This window comes from Ylistrum balloti, unplaced genomic scaffold, assembly GCF_031769215.1.
Source record: "Ylistrum balloti isolate Yb309-2 unplaced genomic scaffold, AGI_CSIRO_Ybal_v1 Utg370416, whole genome shotgun sequence".
In the NCBI taxonomy this organism is placed as follows: Eukaryota; Metazoa; Mollusca; class Bivalvia; order Pectinida; family Pectinidae; genus Ylistrum; species Ylistrum balloti.
In genome coordinates, this window is record NW_026782282.1 from 895698 (window position 1) to 919114 (window position 23417).

Genomic DNA, 23417 nt, shown 5'->3' on the forward strand with positions numbered 1-23417 from the left:
CACTGAATGTGAAGGAATTGGTGTACTACGACCGGCACGTGAAGACAATTTGATTTTTATTGTTTACCGACAGCCAGGTGTGAAACCGACATGTATTAAGAACATCAGCTCTTATAACACAACCAGAAGAAGCGATACCTGTAAGTTATAACTTTCTACTGGCTGTAATATAAGAGTAACTATTGACAGAAAGAAAGAAAAAGAAAGAAAGAAAGAAAGAAAGAAAGAAAAAGAAAGAAAGAAAGAAAGAGAGAAAAAGAGAAAGAAAGAAAGAAAGAAGGAAAAAGAAAAGAAAGAAAAAGAAAGAGAGAGAGAAGAAAGAAAGAAAGAAAGAAAGAAAGAAAGAAAGAAAGAAAAAGAAAAGAAAGAAAAAGAAAGAGAGAAAAAGAAAAGAAAGAAGGAAGGAAGGAAGGAACGAAAGAAAGAAAGAAAGAAAGAAAGAAAGAAAGAAAGAAAGAAAGAAAGAAAGAAAGAAAGAAAGAAAGAAAGAAAGAAAGAAAGAAAAGAAAAGAAAAGAAAAGAAAAGAAAAGAAAGAAAGAAAGAAAGAAAGAAAGAAAGAAGGAAAAAGAAAAGAAAGAAAGAAAGAAAAAGAAAAGAAAGAAAGAAGGAAAAAGAAAAGAAAGAAAAGAAAGAAAGAGAGAAAAAGAAAAGAAAGAAGGAGGGAAAGAGAGAAAAAGAAAAGAAAGAAAGAAAGAAAGAAAGAAAGAAAAAGAAAAGAAAGAAAAGAAAGAAAGAGAGAAAAAGAGAAAGAAAGAAAGAAAGAAAGAAAAAGAAAAGAAAAGAAAGAAAGAGAGAAAAAGAAAAGAAAGAAAGAAAGAAAGAAAGAAAAAGAAAAGAAAAGAAAGAAAGAGAGAAAAAGAAAAGAAAAGAAAGAAAGAAAGAAAGAAAGAAAGAAAAAGAAAAGAAAGAAAAGAAAGAAACTTGAGGGTAAAGCTTACGAACATCAGTTCCTAATAGAACAGCACAATAACCAATACTTCAAGATGAATTATATTACTTACGATAATACTGCTGTCTTGTGAACCACTGTACAATTTATTGCCGTAGGTGCAGATGGCCAACACGATGCCAGAGTGGCCCTCGAGTGTCTTTAAACATTTATAGTTATTGCCAGTATCCCAGACCTACAGTAAATTAAAGAATTGTAAATGAAGTGGTAAAGTGGCAGTGATTAATACACACGACTTTCATATTTGTGGCACAAGGCTATCTTATTTTAATATCTTACCTTTATTGTCTTGTCAGACGAGCCACTGAACAAAAAGTCGTTATTGACGCACAGGCACCAAACCGGTCCCTGAAAGACAACGCAAGTCAGCAGATATTGTGATTTATTGTTTTTGTGTATTTTTCCTTATTTTTCTTATTTTTCTTTTATTTGTTGCCTCAAGGTTTTATTTATTCTTTGAAATTGTTTAATGATAAATAAGCTGGAAAAATCAAGTCAGATTAATTCAGTACAAACAGGAACTCTAATTTGCTGAAGATACATAAACCTCTTGTTACTAGATGTCGTAGGGTCGATCATATTGTCCAGTGCTGCATTCTGTGATCGTCTGTTATTGTTTCTGTCTGTGTACATACACACATGTGCGTTGGTTGTCACGTGATCATCTTGTTCATGTTGTATACGTCATCGGTACACAGACAGAAACAATAACAGACGATCACAGAATGCAGCACTGGACAATGTGATTGACCCTTCATGCAAAAAAAGACAAAGCATTGCACTTCTCATCCTGTAGAAACAAATTTTTGAAATAATGATTTACAAAATGGCTATTTTTAGAGTTGAGAACATATGTTCCATTATAAAAAAAATGGTTCACAGATATCAACTGATATGACATTTATGCAATACTGACCACTGTCCAATCAATTAATTACCTGATGACCAACGAAAGTTCCTCTACACTTAAACATCTGAAGCGGATCGTAAGCTGAAATAATAGTACACCTATAGGTTTATGTGAAAAACATACCAAAACATCTGAAGCAGATCACAGGCTGTAGTAATAGTACAGCTATAAGTTACAGTGTAAAACAACTTATCTAGATTGAGTACTCTGACATAATCTCCAAACTAACCTAAGTGTTCCGACATTCAATCTAGTGTAACCTGGGCATTCCGACATTCAATCTAGTGTAACCTGGGCATTCTAACATTCAATCTAGTGTATTCTGGGCATTCTGACATTCAATCTAGTGTAACCTGGGCATTCTGACATTCAATCTAGTGTAACCTGGGCATTCTGACATTCAATCTAGTGTAACCTGGGCATTCCAACATTAAATCTAGTGTATTCTGGGCATTCTAACATTCAATCTAGTGTAACCTGGGCATTCTGACATTCAATCTAGTGTAACCTGGGCATTCCGACATTCAATCTAGTGTAACCTGGGCATTCCGACATTCAATCTAGTGTAACCTGGGCATTCAGACATTCAATCTAGTGTAGCCTGGGCATTCAGACATTCAATCTAGTGTAACCTGGGTATCCTGACATTCAATCTAGTGTAACCTGGGTATCCTGACATTCAATCTAGTGTAACCTGGGTATCCTGACATTCAATCTAGTGTAACCTGGGCATTCTGACATTCAATCTAGTGTAACCTGGGCATTCTGACATTCAATCTAGTGTAACCTGGGCATTCTGACATTCAATCTAGTGTAACCTGGGCATTCTGACATTCAATCTAGTGTAACCTGGGCATTCTGACATTCAATCTAGTGTAACCTGGGCATTCTGACATTCAATCTAGTGTAACCTGGGCATTCTGACATTCAATCTAGTGTAACCTGGGCATTCTGACATTCAATCTAGTGTAACCTGGGCATTCCGACATTCAATCTAGTGTAACCTGGGCATCCTGACATTCAATCTAGTGTAACCTGGGCATTCTAACATTCAATCTAGTGTAACCTGGGCATTCCGACATTCAATCTAGTGTAACCTGGGCATTCAGACATTCAATCTAGTGTAACCTGGGCATTCAGACATTCAATCTAGTGTAACCTGGGCATTCTGACATTCAATCTAGTGTAACCTGGGCATTCTGACATTCAATCTAGTGTAACCTGGGCATTCTGACATTCAATCTAGTGTAACCTGGGCATTCAGACATTCAATCTAGTGTAACCTGGGCATTCAGACATTCAATCTAGTGTAACCTGGGCATTCCGACATTCAATCTAGTGTAACCTGGGCATTCAGACATTCAATCTAGTGTAACCTGGGCATTCAGACATTCAATCTAGTGTAACCTGGGCATTCAGACATTCAATCTAGTGTAACCTGGGCATTCAGACATTCAATCTAGTGTAACCTGGGCATTCAGACATTCAATCTAGTGTAACCTGGGCATTCAGACATTCAATCTAGTGTAACCTGGGCATTCTGACATTCAATCTAGTGTAACCTGGGCATTCTGACATTCAATCTAGTGTAACCTGGGCATTCAGACATTCAATCTAGTGTAACCTGGGCATTCAGACATTCAATCTAGTGTAACCTGGGCATTCAGACATTCAATCTAGTGTAACCTGGGCATTCTGACATTCAATCTAGTGTAACCTGGGCATTCTGACATTCAATCTAGTGTAACCTGGGCATTTTGACATTCAATCTAGTGTAACCTGGGCATTCTGACATTCAATCTAGTGTAACCTGGGCATTCTGACATTCAATCTAGTGTAACCTGGGTATTCCTGACATTCAATCTAGTGCAACCTGGGCATTCTGACATTCAATCTAGTGTAACCTGGGCATTCTGACATTCAATCTAGTGTAACCTGGGCATTCTGACATTCAATCTAGTGTAACCTGGGCATTCTGACATTCAATCTAGTGTAACCTGGGCATTCCGACATTCAATCTAGTGTAACCTGGGCATCCTGACATTCAATCTAGTGTAACCTGGGCATTCTGACATTCAATCTAGTGTAACCTGGGCATTCTGACATTCAATCTAGTGTAACCTGGGCATTCAGACATTCAATCTAGTGTAACCTGGGCATTCAGACATTCAATCTAGTGTAACCTGGGCATTCTGACATTCAATCTAGTGTAACCTGGGCATTCTGACATTCAATCTAGTGTAACCTGGGCATTCTGACATTCAATCTAGTGTAACCTGGGCATTCAGACATTCAATCTAGTGTAACCTGGGCATTCAGACATTCAATCTAGTGTAACCTGGGCATTCCGACATTCAATCTAGTGTAGCCTGGGCATTCAGACATTCAATCTAGTGTAGCCTGGGTATTCAGACATTCAATCTAGTGTAGTCTGGGCATTCAGACATTCAATCTAGTGTAACCTGGGCATTCAGACATTCAATCTAGTGTAGCCTGGGTATTCAGACATTCAATCTAGTGTAACCTGGGCATTCAGACATTCAATCTATTGTAACCTGGGCATTCTGACATTCAATCTAGTGTAACCTGGGCATTCTGACATTCAATCTAGTGTAACCTGGGCATTCAGACATTCAATCTAGTGTAACCTGGGCATTCAGACATTCAATCTAGTGTAACCTGGGCATTCAGACATTCAATCTAGTGTAACCTGGGCATTCTGACATTCAATCTAGTGTAACCTGGGCATTCTGACATTCAATCTAGTGTAACCTGGGCATTCTGACATTCAATCTAGTGTAACCTGGGCATTCTGACATTCAATCTAGTGTAACCTGGGCCTGACATTCAATCTAGGTAATTCTGACATTCAATCTAGTGTAACCTGGGTATCCTGACATTCAATCTAGTGTAACTGACATTCAATCTAGTGTAACCTGGGCATTCTGACATTCAATCTAGTGTAACCTGGGCATTCTGACATTCAATCTAGTGTAACCTGGGCATTCTGACATTCAATCTAGTGTAACCTGGGCATTCTGACATTCAATCTAGTGTCACATTCAATCTAGTGTAACCTGGGGACATTCAATCTAGTGTAACCTGGGCATTCAGACATTCAATCTAGTGTAACCTGGGCATTCAGACATTCAATCTAGTGTAACCTGGGCATTCTGACATTCAATCTAGTGTAACCTGGGCATTCAGACATTCAATCTAGTGTAACCTGGGCATTCAGACATTCAATCTAGTGTAACCTGGGCATTCAGACATTCAATCTAGTGTATTCTGGGCATTCTGACATTCAATCTAGTGTAACCTGGGCATTCTGACATTCAATCTAGTGTAACCTGGGCATTCTGACATTCAATCTAGTGTAACCTGGGCATTCAGACATTCAATCTATTGTAACCTGGGCATTCAGACATTCAATCTAGTGTAACCTGGGCAGACATTCAATCTAGTGTAACCTGGGGACATTCAATCTAGTGTAACCTGGGCATTCAATCTAGTGTAACCTGGGCATTCAGACATTCAATCTAGTGTAACCTGGGTGACATTCAATCTAGTGTAACCTGGGCATTCAGACATTCAATCTAGTGTAACCTGGGCATTCATTCAATCTAGTGTAACCTGGGCATTCAGACATTCAATCTAGTGTAACCTGGGCATTCTGACATTCAATCTTGTATCTGGGCATTCTGACATTCAATCTAGTGTAACCTGGGCATTCTGACATTCAATCTAGTGTAACCTGGGCATTCAGACATTCAATCTAGTGTAACCTGGGACATTCATTGACATTCAATCTAGTGTAACCTGGGCATTCCTGACATTCAATCTAGTGTAACCTGGGCATTCTGACATTCATTCACATTCAATCTAGTGTAACCTGGGCATTCTGACATTCAATCTAGTGTAACCTGGGCATTCTGACATTCAATCTAGTGTAACCTGGGCATTCTGACATTCAATCTAGTGTATTCAATTCAGACATTCAATCTAGTGTAACCTGGGCATTCAGACATTCAATCTAGTGTAACCTGGGCATTCCGACATTCAATCTAGTGTAACCTGGGCATTCCGACATTCAATCTAGTGTAACCTGGGCATTCTGACATTCAATCTAGTGTAACCTGGGCATTCCGACATTCAATCTAGTGTAACCTGGGCATTCAGACATTCAATCTATTGTAACCTGGGCATTCTGACATTCAATCTAGTGTAACCTGGGCATTCTGACATTCAATCTAGTGTAACCTGGGCATTCTGACATTCAATCTAGTGTAACCTGGGCATTCTGACATTCAATCTAGTGTAACCTGGGCATTCTGACATTCAATCTAGTGTAACCTGGGCATTCTGACATTCAATCTAGTGTAACCTGGGCATTCTGACATTCAATCTAGTGTAACCTGGGCATTCTGACATTCAATCTAGTGTAACCTGGGCATTCTGACATTCAATCTAGTGTAACCTGGGTATCCTGACATTCAATCTAGTGTAACCTGGGCATTCTGACATTCAATCTAGTGTAACCTGGGCATTCTGACATTCAATCTAGTGTAACCTGGGCATTCTGACATTCAATCTAGTGTAACCTGGGCATTCTGACATTCAATCTAGTGTAACCTGGGCATTCTGACATTCAATCTAGTGTAACCTGGGCATTCTGACATTCAATCTAGTGTAACCTGGGCATTCAGACATTCAATCTAGTGTAACCTGGGCATTCTGACATTCAATCTAGTGTAGCCTGGGCATTCAGACATTCAATCTAGTGTAACCTGGGCATTCAGACATTCAATCTAGTGTAACCTGGGCATTCAGACATTCAATCTAGTGTAACCTGGGCATTCAGACATTCAATCTAGTGTAACCTGGGCATTCAGACATTCAATCTAGTGTAACCTGGGCATTCAGACATTCAATCTAGTGTAACCTGGGCATTCAGACATTCAATCTAATATCATCTGGGTGTTCTGACATCCTGTCTACATTAACTTCAGTATTCTAACATTTGGCCTGGTCTAACTTCTAAGTATATTAAAAGTGCATACATCTTATTTGAGACTTTCAGTTACTAATAATACAGATATTTAAAAAAATATCCAAGGATGTAATATACAATATGAAGTATTGACTTCTTCTGAGGTGCTGTGAAGTCTTGAAATTGCAATTACTGAGTCAGAAAAAAGATTTTAACCGAAACACTTTGCATAAGAAAAAATATTTCAGCTGTGGGACTGTTATAATATTTTTCAAGAAAGGCAAAATGGATCCTTTGATATGGCAGAATTAAGACTGAGGAACCAGTGTTAAACAAACATGGATCTACTTTGTGGGAGATAAACACTTACGTGCATAAGGAAGACTTCTAGAGCTCAGCACATTTTTCACTTGCTCTAAATCATCCTGTAAAGGAATAATTGTATTTTGATTTTTTCATATCAACTTCATTTAAAACTTCAACTTAGATTAAACTTTTAAATGGTTTTTAATATCTTGGTAATAAAAAACCTAGCAAGAAAATTTTATCTTTCGTAAGCATTTCTTGTGAAACTGTAATTAATGTAAAATGGGTTGTAAATGAAATATGCTAATCAGATGATACTCAATTACAAATGTATATATCACATAATCAGCCTGTTATCCTGGTCAGGTCATATTTTTGCATGTATGTCACTGGTGTAATAGAGCCTAGAGCATTTTTCACTGGCTTTGCTACACAGAAATTGACTGTGATGTAGCCACTTTTTAATTTTGTACTAAAATTTTGACTTCAAAATCCTGTCAAATACAACTTTTCTCGGTTATGTGGTAAAATGTATCTGAAGTTTGTTTTCATTTCATATGAGATTTTATGAAACTCATCTTAAAAGTTTAAATTCAATTTTGTTCCTCTCTAATTTACTTCTAAGATTTGCTTCATAAAATCTCATACATTATGAAAACTCATTAACTGAGTTAGATCTTCTATATTTCTATTTTGAAATTATGTTTTTAGTTTGATAGTCAGGACCTCAAAATCTTGATCAGAAAAACTTTGTTGTTTTTAACTTCTGGTGAAGATTTCAGATATGTTGTCTGAAGATAGCTACTTGAGCCAGTTTGTGTTTCTCAGAAATTTGAGACATCACACTGTCCTGTGTTATCATCATTGTACCTTTGGGCAAGATGCCTTTGCTAATTTTGTGTTTCACTGTGTAGCAATTTACCTGCATAACAGTGCTCTCCCTTTTAACGCTCACCAACTCCTCAACAACATCTCCAAGTCTGTGCTCCAGTCGCTCTGTAACAAACATATTAATAAAGTTGTTTCCTTGATTATCGGTGATTGCCCAGTTTGTCTAGTCCTGATGCAATCCGACATAAGGACATCGCTGATTTATCTGTATTTTCAAGATTTAATTTCTATTATAAAAAGATTCGAAATATTAATACCATACTACATTTTAGTCATTAAAAAAAAACACCAGATATATATATATATACACTTAAATCCTTAAATATTTGTGAAATATAGGAAAAAACAGATTCATGATGAGGACGATATGAGTGGAATCAAACCTTCGTTTCAAGAGTAACGATTCAGAGTTGGGGTGAAATCAAACCTTCATTTCAAGAGTGACGTTTAATAGCTAGGGTGAAATCAAACCTTCGTTTCAAGAGTGACGATTAATAGCTAGGGTGAAATCAAACCTTCGTTTCAAAAGTGATGATTCAAAGTTTGGGGTGAAATCAAACCTTTGTTTCAAGAGCGACGATTCAGAGTTGGGGTGATTTCAAACCTTCCTTTTAAGAGTGATGATTCATGGCTTGGGAGAAATCAAGTCTTCGTTTCAAGAGTGAAAATTAACAGCTAGGGTGAAATCAAACCTTTGCTTCAAGAGTGATGATTCAGAGTTAGGGTGAAATAAAACTTTTGTTTAAAGCGAGATGATTGACAGCTCGGGTGAAATCAAACCTTCATGTTAAGAGTGATGATTAACAGCTAGTGTGAAATCAAACCTTCATGTTAAGAGTGATGATTAACAGCTAGGGTGAAATCAAACCTTTGCTTCAAGAGTGATGATTCAGAGTTAGGGTGAAATAAAACTTTTGTTTAAAGCGAGATGATTGACAGCTCGGGTGAAATCAAACCTTCATGTTAAGAGTGATGATTAACAGCTAGTGTGAAATCAAACCTTCATGTTAAGAGTGATGATTAACAGCTAGGGTGAAATCAAACCTTTGCTTCAAGAGTGATGATTCAGAGTTAGGGTGAAATAAAACTTTTGTTTAAAGCGAGATGATTGACAGCTCGGGTGAAATCAAACCTTCATGTTAAGAGTGATGATTAACAGCTAGTGTGAAATCAAACCTTCATGTTAAGAGTGATGATTAACAGCTAGGGTGAAATCAAACCTTTGCTTCAAGAGTGATGATTAACAGCTAGGGTGAAATCAAACCTTCATGTTAAGAGTGATGATTAACAGCTAGGGTGAAATCAAATCTTCATGTTAAGAGTGATGATTAACAGCTAGGGTGAAATCAAACCTTCGTGTTAAGAGTGATGATTCAGAGTTAGGGTGAAATCAAACCTTTGTGTTAAGAGTGATGATTCTCAGCTCTATCAACGAAACCAAATAAGCTTGCCCTATCTGAGTATAAAAGACCATATCTAACACTATATAAAAACCGTAAGGACTAATCCCTGTCATATTTATACATCACTCACCCACTCTGTCTTCTGTCTGTTTCTCCATGTTTTCTAGTCTTTCTGCTAACTTCCCCAACATGGAACGTAGAAAGCCTACTTCTTGATCTTTTTGATTCAGTGAATATTGCATATCGGACATTTTTTCTTCTGTACGATGAATGTACTCTTTCATTCCTTCAAATTTACAAATTTTTAAATGTTCGTCCAATTCATCATGCACACCCATGAACTCACATCTGAAACACGAACAACATAGAAATACAAAAGTAACTGAGAGATTATTTTTCATAAATATGTTTACCACAATAATTTGGAATTATTCAACTACCAAAGCGTTAAGATAACTTTACAACTAATGTTTAAACAAACGTTCATATCGCAAATGGAATAAAGTGTAAAAGCAGCCTGATTGGTCGACATGGTGAACTTCGGTTTCTTGTAACCATTGAAGTTAAAACATGCAACCCAACAAGTAGTTATCTTATCTGGATCAATTTATCACCTTAAAGACAATAAACCTCTTATGTATTAGATATGATTTGTAATTAATAATAATTTTTCCACATATTTCTGAAATTGTCAATTTTTTTCATATCAATTCCATCACAGCATTTCCCCACAGTATATATATATATATCATTACATACTAGCTGAAATCGTTAACAAAACACATCTGGGTGCAAACAAAACCACTCAATAAATCATCGCAATATTTTTTTTATTGTGGTAGAAACAGGTCACACAAACTTGGTATTTCTTTCACTGTCATTGGGGTTTATTTTTTTCAAAATAACAAAAACTTTAATTTAGAGCTAACCCTTACCCAAACCGATTGTGGGGACAGCGAGCTCTGTTACAAGTCTTAAGATGGTCCTCCAAATCCTGAAATATATTTATATATATATCAGTATCATACATCAAAATAACTCTTTAAAAATAATTACCATGTTATCAATGTAATAGCACCCATTACATAGAATATATTATCGCCACATACATATGTTTACTGCATATTTATACCATCATATGAATTGTCAGCAAAGAAAGAGATATAGATCAGTAACAATTTGGGAGTTTATATCAGTCAGATAATTTTTCATAAATGTTTGTGAAAATTTTAAAAATTGCCAACTGCGGAATTTATATCAGTCAAACCGATGCTGTTTTCATAAATTTTATTGTTAAAATTTTAAAGTTATGTGAGAAACAGCATCCTACATTTATTTCAATTACATCTGAGATTTATGAAATTCATCACAAATTTTTTCATATTACCTTGTCATATGCTCGGCTTAATGAAAAAAAAACCCTGAAAATTTGTTTCATATGATTGAAAAATGAAAAGCTATCATACATCTGATCAGAATCTCTTTATAATGAACAAGAGGTCCATGGCCTTAACAGTCATCTCTATACAAAAACTTTCAGCAGTGTTATTTTTTCTACTTTGAATGAAATCTTACTAAGAAGCTGTTTTCCATGATGCAGATGGTAGTCTTGGTGAGGAGTGGGTAACTGTAACAAGTGTTACCTATTTTTTTTACAGTAACGTTGGAGATCAATCCAACTGGTGGATCTTGAGAAGAAGTTTGAAACAGGTGTTGCACAGGAAAACCATGATTGCGCAATCATGTTAAGAAATGATCTCCCTAGCTGCTGTATCAAAGTTTTGACACGGTCAAAAAATAACAATATTTGGTTGGCTTCCTTTCCTTAACATTCCCATCAATTTTTAGCTCAATGGCACCAGTGGAACTGGGGAAGAAGTTTAAAGTATATTTTTCAAGATGGAGGCCATCTTGGATATCAAATATATCTGAAAAATAACAAAACTTGGTCAGGACCATCTCAGGATCATTTCATGCATGTTTGAGCTCAATCCCACTGGCGGAACTTGAGAAGAAGTTTTAAATGTTCAAAAGTTTATGCACGACAGACATTTATCTAGAAATCGTACAAGAACAACATGAAATATTGCAATGTTAGCAAAATCTCAATTTAAAATTGTTGAAACAAAATCAACAAAGAAAATACGGACATGTCAACAGAACTTTAATTTAAACTCTCAATTAATCAAGGGGCAAAACACGGACAAAGGAAAGATTTTCAAGTATCCTGAAAATGTACAAAGAGAATTAGTAAGAGGTTCTGCCTTACGGGCGACACCCGCCAAGAAAATATTGGTCACTAGAAGTACAAATCGTAATACTCCCAAATGGAAAAACAATGGCACAATGAACCCAAATAAAAACAAAATGAAGATTTTTATTGAAATCCTTATAAGAATGTTAGTCTAGGAGTATAAGACCTGAGGTTCCAGAAGGGTAAGTGTTTTTTGCTTCACGGATCACACGTCTTGGACCACACCTGTCACGGAAACCTAGGTCAATCTAAGTAAGCTATGTCATTTTCTCAAATAAGAACCAGACAACCACCAGAAATACTAACAAACACCAAACCTTTCTTCTTTTATACCACACATGAAAATAAAATATTTCCAATGCGATCTTGCAGGTGCCCACAACACTTCCACAAGTAAATTAAACACATAGCTGATCACAATTATCTAAGTTACCTTTTTAAGGATAGCTGGACAGCCACTATTGTTGGGACACTCCATCGCCATAAAGTCGCAATTGTCTTCATGTTCACTATCAACAAAAGGAGTAGGAGATTGAGAAGATTAAACAAACAAGAGAAGACATGATTGTAATTTTGGAAACAAATCATAAAAACCCATAAAATTCTGTTTTATTGATATTAGATAGTTAGACATTTTGTAAAACAGCTTGATTTTTGTATCATTTGATTGAATTCTAATAGAAATGAATAATTGTATGGAATTGTGGTGTGTGTGAACCTTGTAAAACTTGCATCTGTCATAACCTTTTATAAAAGTAAAAACTGAAACATTAATAATATGAAAAATCATTAACAGAATCCCTTTACCTTGCCCTTTATAGATGTAATTTGACTGATCATTAAACTCACCGATTTTTTCTTAGACCTTACTTGACACTGACCTTGACCTTTCAGTTATATTAAGAAATGAAAGTCACCCGCTAAAAGATGCGATTGATTTCTCCCCTTACATATATACCTCCTGTTGGTGATGCGACACTGTACAGGACACTTGCTGGAGTCTACAACATAGCTCTGACCATCCATCGACAATGAGCAACCATATTTACAGTGGATAAATAGGTCGCCAATTTGCTCGGACAGAGTGATGTTGCTCACGATGATATCCAGTGACTTTCCATCTACTGGGCATGTTGCTAGGAAACCAAAGAACACTTATTTACTAGATTATCTTGTTTAAAACGTAAATGAAAAGTCACCGATCGGGAGAGTGATGGGATAAAACTTTTGTAAAGAAGAAACTCAGCAATCTGGATACTGATATCAAGGAAACCTTTATACAGCAAAATTCTCGGAGTCTGGACGCTGACGATACAGAGGAAGCTTTATAATATGTGAATTAATAATAACAGAATACTACACGACAGTACTGTGATAGTCTGGACGCTGACGATAAAGAAACCTTATAAAAACAAAACCTTTATAATCTGGAAACTAATAATAAAGAAACATTTATAACTAGAAATTGTTGCTAACAATTTTGCAGGCTTTTCACTTCTTTGGCGACAATCTACCGAAAAACAAAACATTAAATTCATCGGAAGGATGTTCTGCATCGATCTGAAGAAGAAAATTTCAAGAAAGTTCAAAATTGAAAAAAAATTAAAAATTTGTTGAATTTTGAAAATTTACCCAACAGCGAGCTTTTTTATTCGACATATTCTCTGATAACATATCATGACAAAAATTTAGATAAGGAAATTCTCTAAAAATAATATAATTGCACAAACTCTGTATAATCAACGGTGTTGGAGATATCGTCGTTTTTAAGTTTTTAACTTATGATGTCATGGCGGCCATATTGGATTTTTGACCTACTTAAAAAATCGGCATCGACAAGTTCATATACGTATCTACATATAGGTGAATAGACTTTATATTTCAATTTAAAAGATTACGAACCCACAAAATTGGAAGAATAATAATAATAATAAGAATAATAAGAAACCGAACAAAAACAATAGGTCTTTTCACCAGTTAGTGAAAAGCCCTAATAAAGAAACTAACTAGTTTCGACTTTGATCAAATACTGAATTTTCTTCAAAGCAAAATAATCTAAACACTTGATGTCATATCTCACTTCATTTCACATCTTACTTTAATATCAAAATTTTTCTTTAAATCACATTTTTTGGGTGGTCAGGTTGCAAAGTGGTAAATCTATCCCCTTTTGCCTAAGGTTGGCTTCACCTGATCATGAATGAACGTGATAAGGTATAAAGTTCCCTGCCTCATCATGTACATTATCTCAGGGTGCTCCAGTTTCCTCCTACAGTACTAACCACTGCCTACTTCCATCCAAGTCAACAATATGAACAATGATATATATTTAAGTTGAAAGTTTGTTTAAGCTGACAGCTTGTTTTGAAATTGATAAAAAATGAATAAAGATAAAATCACATTTTTTTTTATCACATAACAAATTACTTAAAAGTGTAAAAATTGTACCTTCTGGGTTGGCAGTGACACATCGTTGACAATAAGTGTGCTGAAACATAAAAGAACATGAAAAATAAATTAAAACGATGCAAAGTTGAGGTGTATGACATAACCAAGTTACAAAAACCTCAATTCTATACAAATAGTTAAAGGTTTGACAGATTTGTTACACATTATACTGTTAAACTTTCCTTATACAATGTACCTATCAAAACTTATATTATTCAGAGTGCTGCTAAAATGGATATTCTGCACAAGTTGGCAAATTTCTGGTTTTTTTATACCTTTTTAGAACTCATCAACATGCTAATGACTTTAAAAACCATTGCAAGCATCAAAATATTATTCTTCGTGTCACTTTTGACAAGCAAAATTAATTGAAATACCCTATTCCAATGTGAAATTTGACTGTTTAAATAAAACGTGTCGTGGAATGCGGACCTCCGTCACTGACTGGGACAGAGATATCATACTATGTAATGGATCAATACACAGGTCTGTACACTGTTCACTTGTAATTGATGCTTGGAAAAGAATTTCATTGCTTCGTTTTACTTATTCCTTATCAACTTTAAAATATAGACAAACAGCTAGCATGTTACAGGTCAACCACCATCGAGCTAATGTTTGTTAATTGATCTAGCTAGATCTATATATAGAATGTCCATGAAATGAATTTCATATGACTGTTTAAATCATGAATTTAGGCATACTGTAAATCATTTAAGATTTCGCAAATACTTCATTTCACGAACTTACCTTTTTCGGGCATATTTGTAAATACATGATTTCAGAAACGTTGATCGAGAATTATTTCTGTACAAAAAATTATGAGGAATTTGAATTTGTGATTAACTCTCCAAGCTTATTAACGCGACAAATAAATTCCACACAAAACAAAAGTGATTTACAGTTTGAGAATTTTGATATACAAAAACAAAACATGAAATCCTAACTTATGCTGTATATTTCTGAAAATGCAACGAGTCTAACGAAACATCAAAGTGACATTTCTATGACTAGATACGAATGACTGAAAATTTGCATATAAAGTCTGTCACAAACTAACTTCCAATGATGTTATAGAATATCGTAAGTATATTTGTACAAAGGTACCACACAAGACAATCTGTGCATTTGTACTTTGGTACCTACCCCACAAGAGACAATCACAGGTTCTTTAAAAACTTTCTGACAAAGTTTACAGTATAACTTCTTGTTGGGTGGTTCCACAAAAACTGTGATTTCCTGCAAGTAATCGAAGAAATTTAAACCCATATGTAAGAAAACAAAAGTTTTATTTTCATACAAAAAATACGCCCCCTACCAATTTACACTCTGTAAGTCATATGTTTTCTCCAACCATTTACATCTTATAACTTGTGTATCCCTCCTACCATAAACACCCTATAACTTGTGTAATCCCTCCTACCATTAACATCCTATAACTTGTGTATCCCTCCTACCATTAACACCCTATAACTTGTGTATCCCTCCTACCATTAACACCCTATAACTTGTGTATCCCTCCTACCATTAACACCCTATAATTTGTGTATCCCTCCTACCATTAACATCCTATAACTTGTGTATCCCTCCTACCATTAACACCCTATAACTTGTGTAATCCCTCCTACCATTAACACCCTATAACTTGTGTATCCCTCCTACCATTAACACCCTATCACTTGTGTATCCCTCCTACCATTAACACCCTATAACTTGTGTATCCCTCCTACCATTAACACCCTATAACTTGTGTAATCCCTCCTACCATTAACACCCTATAACTTGTGTATCCCTCCTACCATTAACACCCTATAACTTGTGTATCCCTCCTACCATTAACACCCTATACTTGTGTACTACCATTGTGTATCCCTCCTACCATTAACACCCTATAACATGTGTATCCCTCCTACCATTAACACCCTATAACTTGTGTATCCCTCCTACCATTAACACCCTATAACTTGTGTATCCCTCCTACCATTAACACCCTATCACTTGTGTATCCCTCCTACCATTAACACCCTATCACTTGTGTATCCCTCCTACCATTAACACCCTATCACTTGTGTATCCCTCCTACCATTAACACCCTATCACTTGTGTATCCCTCCTACCATTAACACCCTATCACTTGTGTATCCCTCCTACCATTAACACCCTATAACTTGTGTATCCCTCCTACCATTAACACCCTATAACATGTGTATCCCTCCTACCATTAACACCCTATAACTTGTGTATCCCTCCTACCATTAATACCCTATAACTTGTGTATCCTTCCTACCATTAACACCCTATAACTTGTGTATCCCTCCTACCATTAACACCCTATAACTTGTGTATCCCTCCTACCATTAACACCCTGTAACATGTGTATCTACCATTAACACCCTATAACTACCATTACATTAACACCCTATAACACCCTATAACTTGTGTATCCCTCCTACCATTAACACCCTATAACTTGTGTAATCCCTCCTACCATTAACACCCTATCACTTGTGTATCCCTCCTACCATTAACACCCTATCACTTGTGTATCCCTCCTACCATTAACACCCTATAACATGTGTATCCCTCCTACCATTAACACCCTATCACTTGTGTATCCCTCCTACCATTAACACCCTATCACTTGTGTATCCCTCCTACCATTAACACCCTATAACATGTGTATCCCTCCTACCATTAACACCCTATAACTTGTGTATCCCTCCTACCATTAACACCCTATAACTTGTGTATCCCTCCTACCATTAACACCCTATAACTTGTGTATCCCTCCTACCATTAACACCCTATAACTTGTGTATCCCTCCTACCATTAACACCCTATAACATGTGTAATCCCTCCTACCATTAACACCCTATCACTTGTGTATCCCTCCTACCATTAACACCCTATAACTTGTGTATCCCTCCTACCATTAACACCCTATAACTTGTGTATCCCTCCTACCATTAACACCCTATAACTTGTGTATCCCTCCTACCATTAACATCCTATAACTTGTGTAATCCCTCCTACCATTAACACCCTATAACTTGTGTATCCCTCCTACCATTAACACCCTATAACATGTGTATCCCTCCTACCATTAACACCCTATAACATGTGTAATCCCTCCTACCATTAACACCCTATAACATGTGTAATCCCTCCTACCATTAACACCCTATAACTTGTGTATCCCTCCTACCATTAACACCCTATAACATGTGTAATCCCTCCTACCATTAACACCCTATAACTTGTGTATCCCTCCTACCATTAACACCCTATAACTTGTGTAATCCCTCCTACCATTAACACCCTATAACATGTGTAATCCCTCCTACCATTAACACCCTATAACTTGTGTATCCCTCCTACCATTAACACCCTATAACTTGTGTATCCCTCCTACCATTAACACCCTATAACTTGTGTAATCCCTCCTACCATTAACACCCTATAACTTGTGTATCCCTCCTCCATTAACACCCTATAACTACATTAACACCCTATAACACTCCTATTAACACTTGTGTATCCCTCCTACCATTAACACCCTATAACTTGTGTATCCCTCCTACCATTAACACCCTATAACATGTGTTATCCCTCCTACCATTAACACCCTATAACTTGTGTATCCCTCCTACCATTAACACCCTGTAACATGTGTATCCCTCCTACCATTAACACCCTATCACTTGTGTATCCCTCCTACCATCAACACCCTATAACTTGTGTATCCCTCCTACCATTAACACCCTATAACTTGTGTATCCCTCCTACCATTAACACCCTATAACTTGTGTATCCCTCCTACCATTAACATCCTATAACTTGTGTATCCCTCCCCTCCTACCATTAACACCCTATAACTTGTGTATCCCTCCTACCATTAACACCCTATAACTTGTGTATCCCTCCTACCATTAACACCCTATAACTTGTGTATCCCTCCTACCATTAACACCCTATCACTTGTGTATCCCTCCTACCATTAACACCCTATAACTTGTGTATCCCTCCTACCATTAACACCCTATAACTTGTGTATCCCTCCTACCATTAACACCCTATAACTTGTGTATCCCTCCTACCATTAACACCCTACCATTAACACCCTGATAACTTGTGTAACAATCCCTCCTACCATTAACACCCTATAACTTGTGTATCCCTCCTACCATTAACACCCTATAACTTGTGTATCCCTCCTACCATTAACACCCTATAACTTGTGTATCCCTCCTACCATTAACACCCTATAATCAGTATACTGCAAACACTATTATTTTGAAGGATTCATTTTTTTTCTATTCTACATTATAAAATATGGAAACAAAAATACAAACTGATATTGATGTAGAAAATCAAAGTCTTTTTGTATATGACTTCTGTGATAAAAACACACATTTAGTCTTAAATGTTTGCTGGAGATAGGAAAATTTGAAACCTGGAAAATAACAAACTTACCAATTCAATGATCTACCATTAACATTGTCACTGTTTGTACATACACTCCCGAATATTTTCAGTGGCTAGATTAACATTGCTTTGAAAATGTTTTAAAGAAACAAAACTGATGGTATATTTCGCCATTAAATACTGGTTAGGAATTGCATTGCAGTACGAAATTAAGACAGGGAAAGGCTAGAAAGCTTCTGTATACTTCAAACGTATTCAAGTGAGTGAAATCAAATCTTAATGTATCATTATTATTATTGTTTTTTTAAGATAAACACAATTCTGAATATGCCCATCTATGATTATTGCTATGAAACAGAAACAGAAACAGAAACTCTGTAATTACTGTAGTTATGTCTTATCGCAATATTTTTAGCGCAAAAAGGCACTGAATTAAGGTTACCTCTAAAACATGTATGTTCTTACGTCATTGTATTTCATTTATAATATTAATATTATGTACTGGTCTTAATTAGTAGTGTAATCAAAGTCAGTTAGTAATATTTTTCGTCCGTTCGGAATCAAACCTGCAACCATGCAATGCTCTGATAATAAATTTTTGACCGGTGATAAGATACCAAAACAGAAAATTTGTACCTATATAAATGAATATAATTTTTTTTACACACATAAAAAGATAACATAATATAATAATGAAAACACAAAAAAAAAACAAAAAAAAACAAAAAAAAAAACAAATTATACATTTCACTGTGTTAGTATTTGTAAAGAGAGAGCTGCAGGATAGTGGGTATTGTGGAAATACCCAGTACAGTTTTAGTTAGTGATTATAGCATAAAGGGCAAAAACGTCTTACATTTGTTTAAGTTGACAAATATAATGTTTTAGGGTTTAACTTTTTGGCTGATGAACATTTTCACCTGATTAGGAGCAAAATTAAGGGGTAACTACACTAACGGGTAATTTGAGTGAAATCTGTTGATAAATTCTCATATATATTACTGTTTTCATCTCACCAGTGATTGAGGAGGCGTATAAACTTTGCTTCTTTAAAAGTATATATTCTTGTAAATCATCGAGGTTTTTGTCTTTCATCATATCTGTATAATCTTACCTAGATTTCAGAATACAACTGTACCGTCAATTTTACTTTTGAACTTATTAGTATGAAAGCTTCGATAAAATATGATAACCATATTGTTCCAAATGCTAGTGTTTTAATATCTTAAGAAGACTAAACACACACAATGAAATCAATCAAAATGAGTCATACAAAATAGTAAAAATGAAAGTAACACTGTTGACGTTAGTAATGAATTATTAATGTGATTAGTTGTACTGTCAACCTGTAAAGGGCCAAAACAGTTATATGAGTTTAGCTCAAAACTACAATTATATATTCTGCACAGTAATAACACTTAATCATTTTCCCTCCAATATTTGCCCATTCTATGTTAAACCATCCAAAAGGAACAGCTGCATTCTGAATTTCTTTCACACTTCAATATAATAATAACTGCTTATTTTCAATCTTTTTATTCGTTTCTCTAAAAGGTTGAATTTCAATGCTATAAAATCACTTAATTTCAAGGGGGATTAACTTTGCTGAATTTGTGGGTGCTCTAAATACACAAATTTATTTGTCCTCGAAAAAATAAACGGATTAAAGCTGACATGGATTATAGTACCAGCTGACTTTGTGAGCAAGATTCGGCCAAAAAACCCAATACTGATGAAAATTATGATTTTGGATGACTGCAGAATTTATGCCCACAAAAATATATGATTACACTTTATTCATAATTGAAATGAAGTGAAAGTCTCACAATTAAAATTTGATCACATTCAATTTTTGAAGATTTAAATCTTCTGAATCAATGGTACATTTATATGATACCAATAGTAAAGTGTATCCTCTTTCAGAATCAGCATCATCTTCACTGAGACTGGCAACAGATACATAAATATACAATTTTGTTGGCAAATTACAGCTCTTTTGCAAGTGTGAGTTACCTCCTCTTCCGCACTGAGGGCAGATATCCTAGAAACATTGGAATTTGTTCGTTTATGTTGGTGGGGTACAACTAACATGTTGTCAGTGCCCTGGAAAACAGTAACATATACATAAAGTACACCACAAAGATGATGTGTATACACATGCAAAATGAAAGGGATTATCTAACAATATTACGATGATGAAGGGTCACAGGTGAATTAATAGGAGTGAAAAGGTTAAAGGTGAACAGGTAAGGAGAACATTCATGAGAAACAAAAAGGTGCGAAGAAATCTGACTTTGTAACAACAGTAAGATATTTCTTTGCTGACACTTAACATATAATGATATCTTTCCTACACCTGTCTTTACTGACCAGCACCTATCCTACACATGTCTTTACTGACCAGCACCTATCCTACACCTGTCTTTACTGACCAACACCTATCCTACACATGTCTTTACTGACCAACACCTATCCTACACATGTCTTTACTGACCAACACCTTTCCTACACCTGTCTTTACTGACCAGCACCTATCCTATACATGTCTTTACTGACCAGCACCTATCCTACACATGTCTTTACTGACCAACACCTTTCCTTCACCTGTCTTTACTGACCAACACCTTTCCTACATCTGCCTTTACTGACCAACACCTTTCCTACAACTGTCTTTACTGACCAACACCTATCCTACACCTGTCTTTACTGACCAACACCTATCCTATACCTGTCTTTACTGACCAACACCTTTCCTACACCTGTCTTTACTGACCAGAACCTATCCTACACCTGTCTTTACTGACCAGCACCTATCCTACACATGTCTTTACTGACCAACACCTTTCCTACACCTGTCTTTACTGACTAATACCTATTCTATACCTGTCTTTACTGACTAACACCTGTCCTACACATATCTTTACTGACTAATACCTATTCTATACCTGTCTTTACTGACTAACACCTGTCCTACACCTGTCTTTACTGACCAGCACCTATCCTATACATGTCTTTACTGACCAGCACCTATCCTACACATGTCTTTACTGACCAACACCTTTCCTTCACCTGTCTTTACTGACCAACACCTTTCCTACATCTGCCTTTACTGACCAACACCTTTCCTACATCTGTCTTTACTGACCAACACCTATCCTACACCTGTCTTTACTGACCAACACCTATCCTATACCTGTCTTTACTGACCAACACCTTTCCTACACCTGTCTTTACTGACCAGAACCTATCCTACACCTGTCTTTACTGACCAGCACCTATCCTACACATGTCTTTACTGACCAACACCTTTCCTACACCTGTCTTTACTGACCAACACCTTTCCTACATCTGTCTTTACTGACCAACACCTATCCTACACATGTCTTTACTGACCAACACCTATCCTACACCTGTCTTTACTGACCAGAACCTATCCTACACCTGTCTTTACTGACCAGCACCTATCCTACACATGTCTTTACTGACCAGCACCTATCCTACACATGTCTTTACTGACCAACACCTTTCCTACACCTGTCTTTACTCACCAACACCTTTCCTACATCTGCCTTTACTGACCAACACCTTTCCTACATCTGTCTTTACTGACCAACACCTATCCTACACCTGTCTTTACTGACCAACACCTATCCTATACCTGTCTTTACTGACCAACACCTTTCCTACACCTGTCTTTACTGACTAATACCTATTCTATACCTGTCTTTACTGACTAACACCTGTCCTACACATATCTTTACTGACTAATACCTATTCTATACCTGTCTTTACTGACTAACACCGGTCCTACACATATCTTTACTGACTAATACCTATTCTATACCTGTCTTTACTGACTAACACCTGTCCTACACCTGTCTTTACTGACCAACACCTATTCTATACCTGTCTTTACCAACCAACACCTATTTTATACCTGTCTTTACTGACCAACACCTTTCCTACACCTGTCTTTACTGACCAACACCTTTCCTACACCTGTCTTTACTGACCAACACCTTTCCTACATCTGTCTTTACTGACCAACACCTATCCTACACCTGTCTTTACTGACCAACACCTATCCTATACCTGTCTTTACTGACCAACACCTTTCCTACACCTGTCTTTACTGACTAATACCTATTCTATACCTGTCTTTACTGACTAACACCTGTCCTACACATATCTTTACTGACTAATACCTATTCTATACCTGTCTTTACTGACTAACACCTGTCCTACACCTGTCTTTACTGACCAACACCTATTCTATACCTGTCTTTACCAACCAACACCTATTCTATACCTGTCTTTACTGACCAACACCTTTCCTACACCTGTCTTTACTGACCAACACCTTTCCTACACATGTCTTTACTGACCAACACCTTTCCTACATCTGTCTTTACTGACCAACACCTATCCTACACCTGTCTTTACTGACCAACACCTATCCTATACCTGTCTTTACTGACCAACACCTTTCCTACACCTGTCTTTACTGACTAATACCTATTCTATACCTGTCTTTACTGACTAACACCTGTCCTACACATATCTTTACTGACTAATACCTATTCTATACCTGTCTTTACTGACTAACACCGGTCCTACACATATCTTTACTGACTAATACCTATTCTATACCTGTCTTTACTGACTAACACCTGTCCTACACCTGTCTTTACTGACCAACACCTATTCTATACCTGTCTTTACCAACCAACACCTATTCTATACCTGTCTTTACTGACCAACACCTTTCCTACACCTGACTTTACTGACCAACACCTTTCCTACACCTGTCTTTACTGACCAACACCTTTCCTACATCTG

At 36.3% G+C, this 23417-nt stretch overlaps 1 protein-coding gene across 2 annotated transcripts in view; it reads right to left on the reverse strand.

Annotated features, from left to right (window-relative positions):
• The window catches only part of LOC132554517 (E3 ubiquitin-protein ligase TRAF7-like), a 69595-nt gene that overhangs the window by 40323 nt on the left and 5855 nt on the right, over positions 1–23417 (reverse strand). The window contains exons 4-15 of one of the 2 annotated variants that reach the window (XM_060218834.1): positions 20592–20681; positions 15299–15391; positions 14153–14192; positions 12663–12840; positions 12138–12213; positions 10386–10444; positions 9581–9798; positions 8079–8152; positions 7221–7275; positions 1889–1941; positions 1230–1298; positions 1003–1125 (exon numbers count right to left, since the gene is read on the reverse strand). In XM_060218834.1, coding sequence (XP_060074817.1) covers positions 1003–1125; positions 1230–1298; positions 1889–1941; positions 7221–7275; positions 8079–8152; positions 9581–9798; positions 10386–10444; positions 12138–12213; positions 12663–12840; positions 14153–14192; positions 15299–15391; positions 20592–20681 — 1128 coding nt within the window. The remainder of the gene's footprint in view (positions 1–1002; positions 1126–1229; positions 1299–1888; positions 1942–7220; positions 7276–8078; positions 8153–9580; positions 9799–10385; positions 10445–12137; positions 12214–12662; positions 12841–14152; positions 14193–15298; positions 15392–20591; positions 20682–23417) is intronic. The other variant, XM_060218835.1, reaches the window with a different exon arrangement.